The 15,333-nt window shown below is 36.1% G+C and overlaps 1 protein-coding gene across 4 annotated transcripts in view; it reads right to left on the bottom strand.

Moving 5' to 3' along the window:
• Positions 1–4,381: 4,381 nt before the first annotated feature.
• The window catches only part of raraa (retinoic acid receptor, alpha a), a 209,159-nt gene continuing 198,207 nt past the window's right edge, over positions 4,382–15,333 (bottom strand). For all 4 annotated transcript variants that reach the window (XM_067369038.1, XM_067369039.1, XM_067369040.1 and 1 more), the window contains 5 exons: positions 10,670–10,830; positions 8,280–8,456; positions 7,392–7,596; positions 5,690–5,848; positions 4,382–5,558 (listed from right to left, as the gene is read on the bottom strand). In XM_067369038.1, the coding sequence (XP_067225139.1) occupies positions 5,356–5,558; positions 5,690–5,848; positions 7,392–7,596; positions 8,280–8,456; positions 10,670–10,830 (905 nt within the window). In that variant the 3' untranslated portion in view covers positions 4,382–5,355. The remainder of the gene's footprint in view (positions 5,559–5,689; positions 5,849–7,391; positions 7,597–8,279; positions 8,457–10,669; positions 10,831–15,333) is intronic.

Raw genomic sequence — 15,333 nt, 5'->3', positions numbered from 1 at the left:
AAGAAACATTATCAATGTTGAAAACAGTTGTGTACATTTTTTTTTTTTTTTTTTTTTTTTTCAGGATTATTTGATAAATAGGAAGTTCAGAAGAACAGCATTTATCTGAAATAAAAATTTGTAACATTGTCACTACCGTTCAAAAGTTTGGGGTCAGTAGGAGGTTTTTTTTTTTCTCTTTATTTTTTTTCTCTTTTTTTTTGAAAGACATTAAATAAATTAATATTTTTATTCAAATGTATTAAATTGTTAAAAAGTTAAAGTATAGACATTTATAATGTTGCAAAAGCTTTATATTAATAATAAATGTTGTATAATATAATAATAACAAATGTTGCTTGAGCAGCAAATCGACATATTAGAATGATTTCTGAAGGATCATGTGACACTGAAGACTGGAGTAATGATGCTGAAAATTCAGCTTTGCCAACACAGAAGTAAACTGCATTTTAAAATATATTCAGATAGAAAACAGTTATTTTAAATTTTAAAAATATTTCACAAAATTACTGTTTTTGATCAAATAAATGAAGCCTTGGTAAGCAGAAGAGACTTTATAAAAAAAAAAAAAGAAAAAAGAAAAAGAAGAAACCTTAAATCCTTTGGATTGGTAGTGTATAACATCAAGTAGGCCTACCACATTAAGTTGTGTGACATGATATATTCTCTGTGAACTATATGAACAAACTATGTTAGTACAAACTACATAGTTCACTTGCAGCAATGGCAGATTGGTCTGTGACATCTGTTAGATGTGAAGTGATGGGCACTTTCAAAACATGCTTCGTGAAGCTTTGAAACCTTTGCGAATCATTTGCTTCAAACCAGTGATTCAGAGCGCATATCGAACTGCCAAAATAACATGATTTCAGTAAACAAGGCATCGTTATATCATCTGTTAAGTACTTCAAATGTTTTGAAATGTCTCAAAATCTTTTGAAATTTCAATTTTACCAGTAGGGGCGATCACTGTGAACCCATGAACCAATAGCTGCGTCCTCCAGAGGTTGCATTTGAAGGCTGCATACGTCATCAAGGATGTCTTATTTAAGAAAAGTAACGGTAATAAAATTGACTGTTTTTCCTTGCGAGGTGTAAAATACTGTCATTTCTTTCTTACTTCGCAATCTAATGGTTATTTTTCTTAAATGAGACCGCCTTGGTGACATATACAGCCTTCAAATGCGAACTCCCCAGCCATAAGCCCCAGCAGTCGTAAAAGAGAACACGGCTTGTTCCCTGCTGTCTGCAGCCAGAAGCAGGTCATCCAAATAGGCAAACACTCTCTTGCCCTGATAACGCAGTGGAGCCAATGTCACTTCTGCACATATTTTACATATGACTGATGTTAAGGACAGCCAAAATAGCAGGACCTGAAACTACACAATCCCCTCAAAGGAAAACCTCAGAAACGTTCTGTGCCCTGAGTAGATTGTGATATATATATAAAAAATAAAAAAAAATAAAAATCAGTCAAATTCACCAATGTAAACCCGGGGATGCAGAGAGCGTAACAGGTGACGTACTGTAATCATTTTGAACTTGTAATATCTGAGATGCTTGTTTAGCTGCCGCAAATCTAGGAAAGGGTGCAAGCCCCTACTTTTCTTTGGGAGGAGGAAGTAACAGCTTCCTCTTCCACTTCCACTTTTCCCTTGTGGAACCACCTGAATTGCCCCCTTTCTTAGGAGAACACGGATTTCATCTCTCAGAACTGGAGAAACCCTCTCCTACACTGAAAATGGGGGGGATAACCGATAACCTTGTTGAATCTTGCCAAGAACCCACAGTGTAACTGCACAAGTGCGCCACCAGCCGGGGCAGACAGCGAGGATCCCTGTCGTCACCTGGTGAACCCCTGCGTTCTTTTGCAAACATTGGTGGATATTGCATACAACTGCATTTTCCTTGTCTGTCGGCACATGGGCCGATTGCGAGGTTAGTGGTTTTAAAGCATTCTAATCATCTTGACAAATCAAGGCAAGGCACTGTATGCTGAACACAAAGCTGAGAGAAGAACACAGTGCTCTGGATTGACATCCTTCTCCCTCTTGCAGGCTAGGGATCCGACTGCCCCTTCTTTTCTGCAAAGAAATATTCGCTGGGGGTGGACCCTTCTTCCACAACCCTACCTGTTGTTTAGGCTGTGTGTGCGTCGGCCCAGCTCCCCAAGCACTGGGCCTTGATGCTGTTGCTGAGGCTGGCCTCTTGGCTGGTGGCAGTCGGGAAGAAGGCCTAAACCGTGGTTGTGCAGCCAACTGCACTGGTCTGCTAAATTTCCTCAGCATTGAACCCCTCAGACATTCCACCTGTTTCTTAGAATCCTCAAGCCATGCCTGAAAAGCATCAGGACCCTCACCAAACAAACCGGACAGGGAGCTGATCTCGCTCAAGCAGGTTTGCAAGGGTCAACCAAAGATGATGCCGAGCCACCATGGTACTGGCGCATGACCCAATGACACTAATGCGCAACGTGTTGCTCGTAGTATGTAGTCGGCCGCGGACTGTACTTCCGCCATTAGCTGCTCACATAGCCTCCCCGCTGTCATGGCCTCACTCAGTTCCCCTAAGCAAATAGCCTGGTATGTCTGCAGCAAGGACATAGTGCTCAATGCTCTAGCCATGCAAAACTGACCACTATAAATCCTGCCGAGCTGTTGGTACAAGAACCGGCACAGACCTGTTGGAAGAATGGAGGTACTTGCAATGCCACTATTTTGAGTCTGCGCTAGGTATGCAGTACGTGAATGCTCCATTGGGGAGGGCTGACACTAACCCCATTTCCCTCGCACCTTCTAACTATGTGAACTTATTTGTCCCCGGCACCGAAGGCTATACACCGCTCAATGCCATACACCATTTGAGTGTGGAACGATGGAGCTGCCGGTAGTGTACACATGCCCCGGGGTTGGAGAGAGCCAGCTTACCATGGACAGTTGGCAATCACACCTGACGGTGCTCATGGTTATCATTTTCATACCCAAAAGCTATAGGACAGGGGCAAGAACATTTGTGTTTAAACAATTTTTTTTAAAGTTTATTTAGCTTAGCTAACAAAGGGTTAATTGAGTTGTCAAAAGTACCAACTTCAATACAAAGTCAGTACCAAAATTTAAAAAATGTGATGCTGTTGAGCAGATTCGTAAACACCTCTGATTGGCCATTGTGTTCACGGTTCATCAGATATGTCTGTGATTGGTTTCAATGTTGTAAATAGTCATCAATAGTGCTCTTCACTGAACACTTACACAGATACACAGGTATCTATTGCAGATCAGTCCGCTGATAGACACCTGCTTTCAAACGCTCCCGCTTTCAATATGCTTTCAAACTCAAACACTTCTGTGTGCTTTCAAACGCTCCCATGCGTTGATCATTGTAGCCAATCACAGACATATCCGATGAGCCGTGAACACAATGGCCAATCAGAGGTGTTTACGTATCCGCTTAGCAGCACTCAAAGCATCACATTTTTTAAATTTCAGTACCGATTGGTACCGAAAATCTGTACTTTTGACAAGTCTAAAGCAAACGAACTAAAAAAACCTATTTTTATACTTTTTATACCATTGCTTCAACAGGTCACCATAATGGATTTTTCTTTTGAATGTGATGGTGCTAGCAGTGCAGTGAAGAGATGAAGAATGAGGGAGATGATGATTGTGACAGCATTTATATGCTGTGAGCAGTTAGGTCCTCTCACGTCGGTATGTGTCATTGGCCTTTCTGGTGTGAATAAAGGGCACGATATCCCATAGTCATTTGTTGTACAAAGTGAACCGACTGAATGGGAATGCCTTTTGGGGGGAGTAAATTAGCTCCTATCTAAGTAAGGTCTAACATAGCACAATAGGAACTACTAGTGATGTACTGTAGGTTGATTGGTCAAACTCTTGCGAAACACCAGCACCCCGCATTTTTAAAAAGCCTTGTAGCATATTAGATAGGACTGTTACACAGATTGTAAACAAATTAAGATGGAGAATGGGAGTGCTGTGTGCTCAGGCTCTCGCATTCTCAGCACAGTCAAAACAAAAGTCTGCCACGCTATCAAAATAAAAGTTCTGCACAACAACCAGAGCGTCAGGATGTAAGTAAGGGCTTATGTCACTTCAGAGTTCCTAATGGCGGTGCGAATGCAACCAGGAAAATGCCCCTTGGAGAAAATTTAGTTCTTGGGGGACTGCCCTAGTGGCTAGTTCCCATAGTTGAGTTCCTATAACTACCTGGTGCGAAAGCCCCTATGGTTGTGTACTACTTTTTGTTCAATGAAATACTGTCTAGAATGAAGTCCCCAATATACTTAAAGTGAAATTGAAGAATGAACAGGTGTGGCTTCATTTCAAACAAAATCCGGCCAAGTGTTTTTATAGTCAGCGCAAACATTTTTGAAAACTTTAATATTATGTACTTTTTTTGACATAGAAATGTTTTCAGGTTCACTTGTTTACTCAGTTCGGCAAGGTCAGACACAAGAAAAACAGTAGACTATACCATTGCACAGCTATTTACAGTAGAACTCCTGTTTACCCCTGAGTGAAGAACGAAAAACAACTTTGCAGAAAGTATATTAGAACTTTGAGAATTCTCATTGATGCAAGAACCTTTTCTGTAATTTATTTCTGAAATATTAAGCAAAACACAGTAATAAAATATGGTATGAAATTAATCCTTGAGGTATTTGCTGGTAGCTTAAAGACAAGAGCAAGAAGAACACATTACACAAATTGTGTTTGTTGCGACCATTTTTTTTTATAACTTCTGTGCACAATTTTGTGAGTGGAAATTAATATTCTTTTCAATGTTTTTTTTCTCAATGAAAAACATCATCATCAGTCTGAAATAAAACAATTCACTCTTTGCCCTTTCATAGGCATAAAGAGAAAAAGTGAGGAAATACATTTGTATCTTTACATCAAGTCCATGTTTCATTCTGTTCTGAATCACAATCATTCCATGTTTTCTCTATATATATTTATATATATTTTTAGTTTGTAGGAAATCAGTCTCTGGCCATTGGAAACAGAAGTCCAGACCATAAGAATCGAAACAGAAGAAAAGTCCTTTAAATCCTTCTATACATTTGTCCATTCATTCTTGCACTTTTTGTCTTCACCCTCTAGCGGTCTTCCTCCCTTCATCCAAAGGGAAATTGAGGAGGAATACAATCACAGTCTCATCTGAGGAAAGGAAACAAAATTCCGGCGACACACCTTTGATCCCCCCCTTTAGTCTCTGAGGAACACAGGCAGAGGGGCGGCAATATGAGCTCGTGCTTTTGAACATGTCTGCTGTCGTGTCGAGGAGGGCACACAGTAGTCGATAAGTGGCTAATGATGGTGGTGATGATGGTTGTCATGGTGACTGCGTGGGTGGGCTGCTCTGGGCGGAGCTGGGAGAAAGGGAGGGGCTACAACTGCCCGGAGGGGCGCCGGTGGCCCGTGAACTGACCCCACCTGAGGAACTCTCCAAACCCTCAGAGTTCTCCAACATCTCCTGAATGAGAGGAGGCATGGAGCCAGGAATCTCCATCTTCAGGGTGATCACACGCTCTGCCCCTGTGAGAGATGAAAAATGAATTTTGTTTTTAAAAGCTACACATGTATTTTCTTTATAGTCAACCTGAAAAATAGGAAAATAAAAGAGTAGGACTATCCATGCATAAGTCATGCAAGTGAATTCAACTCACCCTTGGCACTGATGCTCCTCAGGTCGGTTATCTTCATCAGCATCTTAGGGAACATGTGAGGTTTGTGTGGCCTCCTGTTTCTCACGTAGATCTTCAGTGCTTCCAGCAGCGGTTCCTGCAGTACATCCACCTTATCGGCCTCCTCCAGGTCCTGCCGATCTGCACAAACCATTCATATTCAGCTCACAGTCTTGTAAAATTCAGCTCACAGAATGTGGTATCAGAGCTCATAGAACAAATTCAGATTGGGCAAATATTGGTAGATGGTGATTCTCATGAAACCTGTGAAAACCGTCCAGGGCTGCATTTCCCAAAAGCATCGTAAGCCTAAGTAGATCATAAAACAATTGCCACCAATAGTTTCTACAATCATGAGCTCATGATGCTTTTGGGAAATGCAGCCCAGGTCATCTTTCACCCTAATAACAAAAAAAAAAAAAAAAAAAAAAAAAAAAAAAATACATTCGATTTTTTTGCAATGTGATATTATAGCACTCCCAAAACCATGAAAAAAAAAAAAAAGAAAAAAAGAAAAAAGAAAAAAATCAGAAAAAAAATACAGTATATTAATATTAAAGAATATACATTATATGATACTTTTATGCTGCTAAAATACTTTTAATTATGAACATTTTAAGAGAAATTTATTTACTGTAAAAAATAATTTATAAAATTTTACATTTAATATTTTTTAAATATTATGTAAAATATATATTATAATAATATATACGACTTTTTATACATTATTTAAATAATAAAGTATTTATACAGTCTTAGTGTTATTGTAAAGCCTTTATTTATGATTTCAGTGTAATATATAAATATATATATTTTTATATATATTTTTTAAATTAATTAAATTTAAATTTAAAATTAAATTTAAATGGAAAGTGTTTTCTTAATGCAAAATACCATCATTTCCGGTAACACTTTACTTAAAGCGTGTATGAGTAATGCACAGTAAAAGTATTCATAATTGTTTGTTTTAATGCATTATATCCTTTCATAAATAATTGTAACCAAAGTAAAAATGCATTATATTCGCAGATTCCTTGTTACATGTGGTTGTTTGTCATGTGTTTTAATGCATTATACTTTCTAAATTTATGTTCAATTAATAGATAAGTAGTATAATGTATTATAACTGTGGTTACAATTATTCATGAGAACATATCATGCATTGTAAGGTACATTACAGTAAAGTTTATGGTAAAATATGACCTGGACATGTTTTCATGAGATTCACCCTTTTAAACATTTCTTTTTTCATATACAGTATTTCTCTAAACATAATGAGTGTAATACCACCTTCACACACTGTGTGGCACTAGAGATCCATGTATCAAAAGACACCAGACACTTATGATGTTTGGAATAGAAAATTAAATGTTTCTTATATATATATATATATATATATATATATATATATATATATATATATATATATATATATATATATATATATATATATATATATATATATATATATATATATATAAATAAAGAAAAATAACTATTATATTTGCCAAACTGGAACAATGTCCCATACTTAAAAAAGGCATACAGTATTATTAGTGTAGCCTTATCTAGGGTCTAAGATGACTGACATTACTGTCTAGCTAGCCTTTTAAAAACACAATTATATGTATAAATAACTGTATATTTAATAACCAGGCCTTAAGTCATAATACAGTGTGTGTACCTCCACACAGCAGGCATATAGCACTGAGCAGTCCCGTCTCTGCGTCATCCATCTCTAGCGGTAGTAGCTGATTGGCGAAGGCGAACACCAAGTCTGTTAATGGACCAAAGCCAGCATTGTGCATCTGCGTTCGGTTCAGCGTTAAACCGTCAGAGAAAGTCATGGTGTCTTGCTCAGGCGTGTAGCGGGTACAGATCCTCAAAATCTAAAAGCAGAGAAGCAGAGAGTGTTGGACTTAACTCTGCATATTAAACTGGGATGAGAGAAATTCTACTATGAAACAGTGGGGAATAGTGGGGAAAGTTCATGGATCAACCCTTGTGTAAAAGTAGTGTACTTCAGCATACTTACTATGTAAATAAATAAGATACTTTAAAAAGTATATACTTAAGTGTGAATCAAATGTAATGTTTTTAGACACTTAATTGGATATTATTTAAAATAATGTATTACAAGAACAATAATGTATTATAGTTTAAATTTATATTAAATGCAGTTAGTTGAACTTTAAAGTGCCCACTTAAATAGTACATTTTTATAAATAAATTAATATTTATTTCTATTGTCTTTGAAATAAGGTAAAAGTGTACTGCCGAATGTACTAACAATTATTTATAGTACACCTAAATATACTTTAATGTCATTTCTATTGAAACTTTTATGTCATGTATTTAAATATATTTGTAATTACACATTTGTAGTAATAAAGTTAAATTGAGTAGAGAAGAAGCACACTTCTTTTTCGCAAGGGAATGCTTGTGGGTTTTGAACCTATAACTTTCAATGAAGTGTGATCTTCAGTCTATATTCAGGCTTCAGCGACGTAAACGTAGCCTATCATAACATCTGCACCACTGCAGGCTTTGCTAATTTCAGACTCGTTCTCACCAGTATGTCGAGGCAAGCGGCCTTCAGCAGTGTGATCTGGTCTGCGATGGTGAGGGTGGTGAATCCCGGCAGCTGCTTGGCGAACTCCACGGTCTTTATGATGCACTTTGTGGAGAGCTCGCTAAACTTATCCCACAAATCCACGTCCAGTGCCACGCGCCGCTCTGAGCTGTTACTCTATACAAAGACAGAGACAAAACTCAGGTACACTAGAATGCTATGGTAAATGTTTAATAGCAGCATCAATAATGGCTGAAAGGCACATGAAATCTGGCCTTTAGCTTTGGTGAAGTCTGCATGTAAACACAGGAGCAGAATAAGCAAGGGGTTCTTCTGGGAGTTATTGACAAACGGAGACATATCTATAATTACAGCATTGATTCATCAGTCAGTGTCAGCTCATTAGTTAAAGAAAACAACAAAAAGGTCGTATCCTCACAGATGAAGACCTTTTTGGGCTGTAAAGTAGTCAGCATTACAGCCACAGCACATGTAAAAATGAAAATTCTGTCAATTATTACTCACCCTCATGCAGTTCCACACCTGTAAGACCTTCGTTCATCTTCAGAACACAAATTATGATATTTTTGTTGAAATCCGATGGGTCAGTGAGGCCTGCATAGCCAGCAATGACATTTCCTCTCTCAATATCCATTAATGTACCAAAAACACATTTAAATCAGTTCATGTACAGTGGTTCAATATTAATATAATAAAGCGACGAGAATATTTTTGGTGTGCCAAAAAAACAAAATAACGACTTATATAGTGATGGCCGATTTCAAAACACTGTTTCATGAAGCTTCAGAGCGTTATGAATATTTTGTGTCGAATCATGATTCGGATCACGTGTCAAACCGCCAAACTGCTGAAATCACGTGACTTTGGCGCTCTGAACCGCTGATTCGACACAAAAGATTCATAACGCTCTCACTATATAAGTCGTTATTTTGTTTTTTTGGTGCACAAAAAATATTCTCGTCGCTTTATAATATTAATATTGAACCACTGTACTCACATGAACTGATTTAAATATGTTTTTAGTACATTAATGGATCTTGAGAGAGGAAATGTCATTGCTGTCTATGCAGGCCTCACTAAGCCATAGGATTTCAACAAAAATATCTTAATTTGTGTTCCGAAGATTAACAAAGGTCTTGCGGGTGTGGAACGGCATGAAGGTGAGTAATGAATTACATTATTGGGTGAACTAACCCTTTAAAGCTTCAAGAGATTGTATCAATTACAAAGTTACACCAGTAGGTAGCGACAAGTGACTGTTAAAAATGTATGTCATTGAATCGTTTATCCAAGAGATTCATTCAAAAACACTGATTCATCCAGTAGTAATTGCATCAAATTAAATATCTTTAAATAAACTGCAGCAATTAACATTTTCTCAGTACCTGTAGAAAATGACATGTTACTTTGTTTAGTTGTCTATTCAGAATTGTAGAAGAATCATGATTCTCAGTTTCTTCAGAATTGTGCAGTTCTAATTTCAACTAAACATTGTTGCTTAGTAGGTTCAAAATGTGCAATGTAAAAAGTTAAAAACATTACAAATCTAGATAAAAATATTAAATTAAGTACAAAAAGAATGAACAGGCATGGGCTAAGTGGGACAAAAATGAAGGAAAACCTATTTTGTTTCCTATTAGAATAATAATAGTGTACTTTAAAAAAAAAAAAAAAAAACTGAGCATTTAATAATAATAAAAATAATAATAATAATAATAATAATAATAATAATTTCTTAGCTTTTTTCTGTTATGTTCTGCAGAAAAAATATTGATGATTACAGAACTTTAATGATGACAAAATATTCATTTTTGGGTGGAATATCCCTTCTCTTCTCTCTTTTGTTGACAAAAGATTTATAAACAATCCTCATTACAAATTTGGGAATATGGTTGTAGTGTGTTGCGTTTTTAAAATGTACCAAGTACATTGTACTTGCAAAGATGGAGTTAATGTGGAAGAGTATTTACTGTGAAACAAGCTGCCGAAAACGCTGGATCATAATGAGATGATGGTGTGCAAAAAAATAAAAAATAAAAATAATAAAAAAAAATCTACAAAACACGCAGCGCGTCAGACTATAGTTATATACTTAAATTGCAGCCTTTGCAATTTGACAAAAATTGGGTTCAATTTCGAACCCTAGCCAAGATGGTGCCGCTAGCTTTTGTGTTGCTGTCGAAATTTTTTTTCTAAAATATGTAAATGAATTGAAAATGCAGCATAATGATATCTGTGAATATTTTGAAATGATAATGTGGAAATATATCACATTAAAGAAGTTAAATGGTTTGGAAATATTACCATAAAGCTAAATCATCACAAATGGCGAACATTGAGTATATCATGCAGCTCTCACACACTCTTACCGTGGTGTATTTGCCGAGCTGACACAGCGAGGGGAAGGTCTCTTGGTGGGCTTTCCTGACTCTGTCAATCATCTGCTCTGTGTCTGGGCTCAGCGTGTAGTTCTCTGTGCATTCTTGCTTTTTCTCTTCTTTCTTCTTCTTATTCCTGTCATTTCTTACCGCTACACAGACAGAAAGACAGACAACAAAGATCAGTGCTGACTGTACAGATTCTAAAGTCTGACTCGGAGTAAAAACTTCCTGAATGGCTGGCCAAGTGAAAATCCACCATGTGAGTGCAAGACCTGCTATAAAATGAACAAAAATTCTAATTGTATGAGCTGCTTTTGAAGCTGTTGTAAAATAACTAATATATGCACAGCTGTTACCACACAATAGTTGAATTCTATAAAAGATCAAGGGAATCAAAATTGATTGTGCATGATTCATCAGTGCACATTTTTGCCAAAATAAATTAAATTGATAAATAAAATCTGTCTTTAGAATTTTTTACAATTAATATAAACAAATTTTTACTTGTTCTTAATCATAATCATCATCATCAGTGTATTATTATTTGTAATATTCTTATTATTCTACTTCATAGTAATAATAATAATAAAACAATACAGCATGTAATAATGTTACACAATGCTCATTTCTTACAAAATACTTTTTTTTTTTCAGTGTAGATGACATTCAAAGATGTAGATCAAAATCTGCTAATAAGAATTAGTAACCTAATATCTAAAATCTAAGAATAAGAACTTTAAAAATTTAAATAGAAATTTAAATTAAGATATTTTTCACTAAATAGAATTTCTTAATGATGATAATAATTATTAAGACATTATTAGCATTTGATAGAATAAAATAAAAGATAAATATTTTAATAATTATTTTATATAAATAATTTATATATATATATATATATATATATATATATATATATATATATATATATATATATATATATATATATATATATATATATATATATATATATATATATATGTATATATATATATATATATATATTTAATTTAAAAAAGTTATATAGAATAATTAAATCTCTTCTTGTTGTTAATATTATTATATTGTTATTATTTATTGAATATTGGTGTCTTATAATATTAAAAACATTCAATCACATTTTATCATGCATTTCATCAGCACTGCATTTAAAAAAATATATATAAATTAAGTGGGCAGAAAAGAACATGCATTTAATACACATTATTATTATTATTAAAATACTTGCATTTGATGAAAAATATTTTTATAATTATTTTATTATTATTTTTAGGTATCCTTAATTGTATTGTTATTTATTAAACATTGGCATCTTTTACAATATTAAAAACATTCAATCACACTTAATAAAATTCATCAAGTTTGCTATCAAAGTAAGATATGTGGCTATTTCAGGAGGAAATGAAGCAAGCAGAAAAAGAAAAGAGATCTCAAGAAGACTGAGGGATGAAAGGGGCAAGAAAAAGAGAGAAAACTTGCATGAGTAGCAGTGAAAGGGCGTTTGAGATGCAGTGAGCAGCAGTAATGGAGTGAGATGAGAGACAGATAAAGGAAATGTGTTAGAGCCAACACATCACATCTGTGAAGACAAGCCATGAGGGGAGGAAAGGTGAGAAAAAAAGGTGTTAAAGGGGGGGAAAAAAATAGGACGGGAAGCAGAAATGCCATCACACCCCCTCCATCAGTAACATCTCTCTCTCTCTCTCTCTCTCTCTCTCTCTCTCTCTCTCTCTCTCTCTCTCTGCGGGGTGTGTGTTTGTAGTTTGATGAATAGAGCGGGTGGATGAAGTCGTACATAATACTGATAGATCACCACAGGTTTCATTAGACCCAGAGCTAATCTAATCTCATTATATGACACACACACACACACACACACACACACACACACACACACACTGTAATGCCATGGCATTATTTTCTCTCCAATCTCTGCTAGCGCTCAGACCCTCACTGCATCCCTCTCTCAGGCCTCTGGAGATGTGGAATTAATTCCTAAATAAAAGTGGGCTATCTTAACGTGCCTACATTAGCCTCAATGACAGATTGGCACAGCGATCATAAGCCGCAAAACACAATTTAATGAAGTCATTAAAGAACTATTAGCCTGGCTGCACCATCACTCATGCACAAGCGTTACTGAGAGACTTGCAGTGAGAAAGAGAGAGAGAGAGAGAGAGAGAGAACGGGAAACGGTCTTTCTCCAGCAGTATGATGAGTATTTTGTGTGTCTGGAAAGGTGATTTTTACACACCGGAATCTGTGACAATAAAGCTAGTAATATGCTGACAAAGAGAAACATGGCCAGAAACATGATCTATGTAAGTACACAAACGGCAACTACACGGTTCTGTTATATATACACTTAACATATGTTCTTGCATCACTCTGGCGGGAACAATCCCAAGGGGCCAATAGAGATATCTGTGCTACTAAAAGTGATGTAAGTAACTTGAGTTGCATTATAAACTGTGCTTTGACATGTCAGACTGAAACAATATGTGAAATCGAGCTTAAGTGGCTACGTTGAAGTACCTGTGTAGTCTTTTGGGCCTGTGTATTGTGATCTCATAACATGGCTGATAGGCGTGCAAATATCAGCTCTGAGAACGAATTAAGATTCTTTACTAAATTATACAATTCATCATGGAATCATGATTCAAATCAATATTTTTGGTACGATTCATTGTCGTTTTCAAAAATATGCTGTAGTAGGGTCGGATTTCAGCGATGCGGAAAATGTGGATAATGATATGGACTAGTGGCGTTTACTGGAGTGATCCTGGTACAACTTTTTGTTTTAGACACTCACTTGTCATTGAGGGGAAATAAAGGAAGCAGAGATATATTAAGATATTTTTTAAACCGCTGTTTAACCTATTCAACCAATCCTATCCATATTTTTGTATTCCAATTATAGCTGAAACAACATGTTGACGTAATTGATGACGTAAATACGTCATTTTGTGTGGCATATGTAGATACACTGTTCTCAGTTTATGTTCATCATTAGCAGTAGCAACTGAAGTAAATCATCCTCAACACTATATACTAACTAATGGCAGAATATAGGCTGCGTTCACAGCAACAGAATAAGGTTGTCAGTCCCATATTTTGTGCTTAATATGGTTGCGTTATATAACCATATAATCGCATTAATAAGCCCTGTGTTATTCTGTGCAAATCATGAATGGTTTTGTTTACCCATGGAGATGGAGAAATTAGTTGCGTTCATCTGATTATTTGTTAGATTAATCAATCCAAATGACACTCATCAAACATCAACATCAGCAACTGCTCAATAACCATCTCATGTGGTGGTTATGATTTTCTTCTGATGTTCATTGTTGCTTGCTAAAAGTAGTGAGTGTGTGAGTTTCAACAACCATAGTTACAGATGCATTAAGAGCTGCTAATTCAAATTAAAATGTTTATGGCCCCGCATTTTCATGAAAAACATTCATCATGGTGTGAACAGGCCTTAATATGTCTATTTCAGGGTGTGTGTGTGTGTGCATGAGGTTCTTGACAGGGATAATTTGAGAGGAGAAAATTAAAGCGCTGGCAGATCGTCCATCACAAAGATGAAATTCAATGAAAAGATAAAAATGTCAATGTTTCCTCCCTCTGCTTTCGCTCTCTCCACTCCTCCTTTTTCACAATCTCTACTCCTCCTCAGCAGCAGCAAATGAGTTGCGAGTCTAATGCATTTGGAGCAGAGCGAACCCAGCATGCTGTGCTGAAAATCAATGCATGTGCGTGTGTTTTATTACAGATGTTTTGTGCGTTCAAATGTATGCAGGAAGTGAAGTGTGAAAGTGCCGCTGTGCATCATTTTCTAAATGTACTATGAGTCAAGAGGTGTGAATTCATAGAACCTACTTTAATGAAACAAGTGTGGGTTGTGTCATTGTGTCTGATTTAATGGGTCATCTGCAACGGTAACAACAAGCTCGCCGTGATGCCTGCTAGAGGCCCATGTGCATGGATCTGTCAGACTTGTCCATAAAATTACCCTTGAGGTGCACATGATCACTGAAAGAATTTCATGAAACCTGTCAAGAACAAATATGGGTCACTAAATAATGAAGTGCATGAAGTCTGTTTTAGGATCATTAAGATGTTTTGCATGACTGTAATGTCTCATTACTGTAATGCAAAAAAAAAAAAAAAAACTCGAAAAATTAAAATTTTAATTATATTTTAATAAATGTGCATTAAATGCATTAAATGTGCATTAAATGTGCACTGTGTACATTTTAGCAGCATCTAGCGGTGAGGTTGCAAATTGCAACCTAAACTAACTTTAGAAGCTACGGTGGCCGTCTGGCTGACACAAGACAAAGATGTCGTCTGAGACAGCAGAGAGTACATTGTTAGATGAAGAAATTTCAAATTCAGACTACTACTACTACTACTACTACTACTACTACTACTACTACTACTACTACTACTACTACTACTACTACTACTACTACTACTACTACTACTACTACTACGTGCGTATTCAACGTAGTGACGATGCAAGCTGCCTCTAAAAACATGAACGATTTAGAAGAACATAGTGATGAAACGCACTCTGTAGAGCAGTTTGTCCATTTAGGGCTGCTGTAGAAACATGCCGGCACATAATGGCGACTTGACATGGAGGG

Source organism: Chanodichthys erythropterus, chromosome 19 (assembly GCF_024489055.1).
Source record: "Chanodichthys erythropterus isolate Z2021 chromosome 19, ASM2448905v1, whole genome shotgun sequence".
NCBI classification, from domain to species: domain Eukaryota; kingdom Metazoa; phylum Chordata; class Actinopteri; order Cypriniformes; family Xenocyprididae; genus Chanodichthys; species Chanodichthys erythropterus.
Note: the sequence above shows the minus strand (reverse complement) of the source record. Positions and strands in the feature narration are given on the sequence as shown.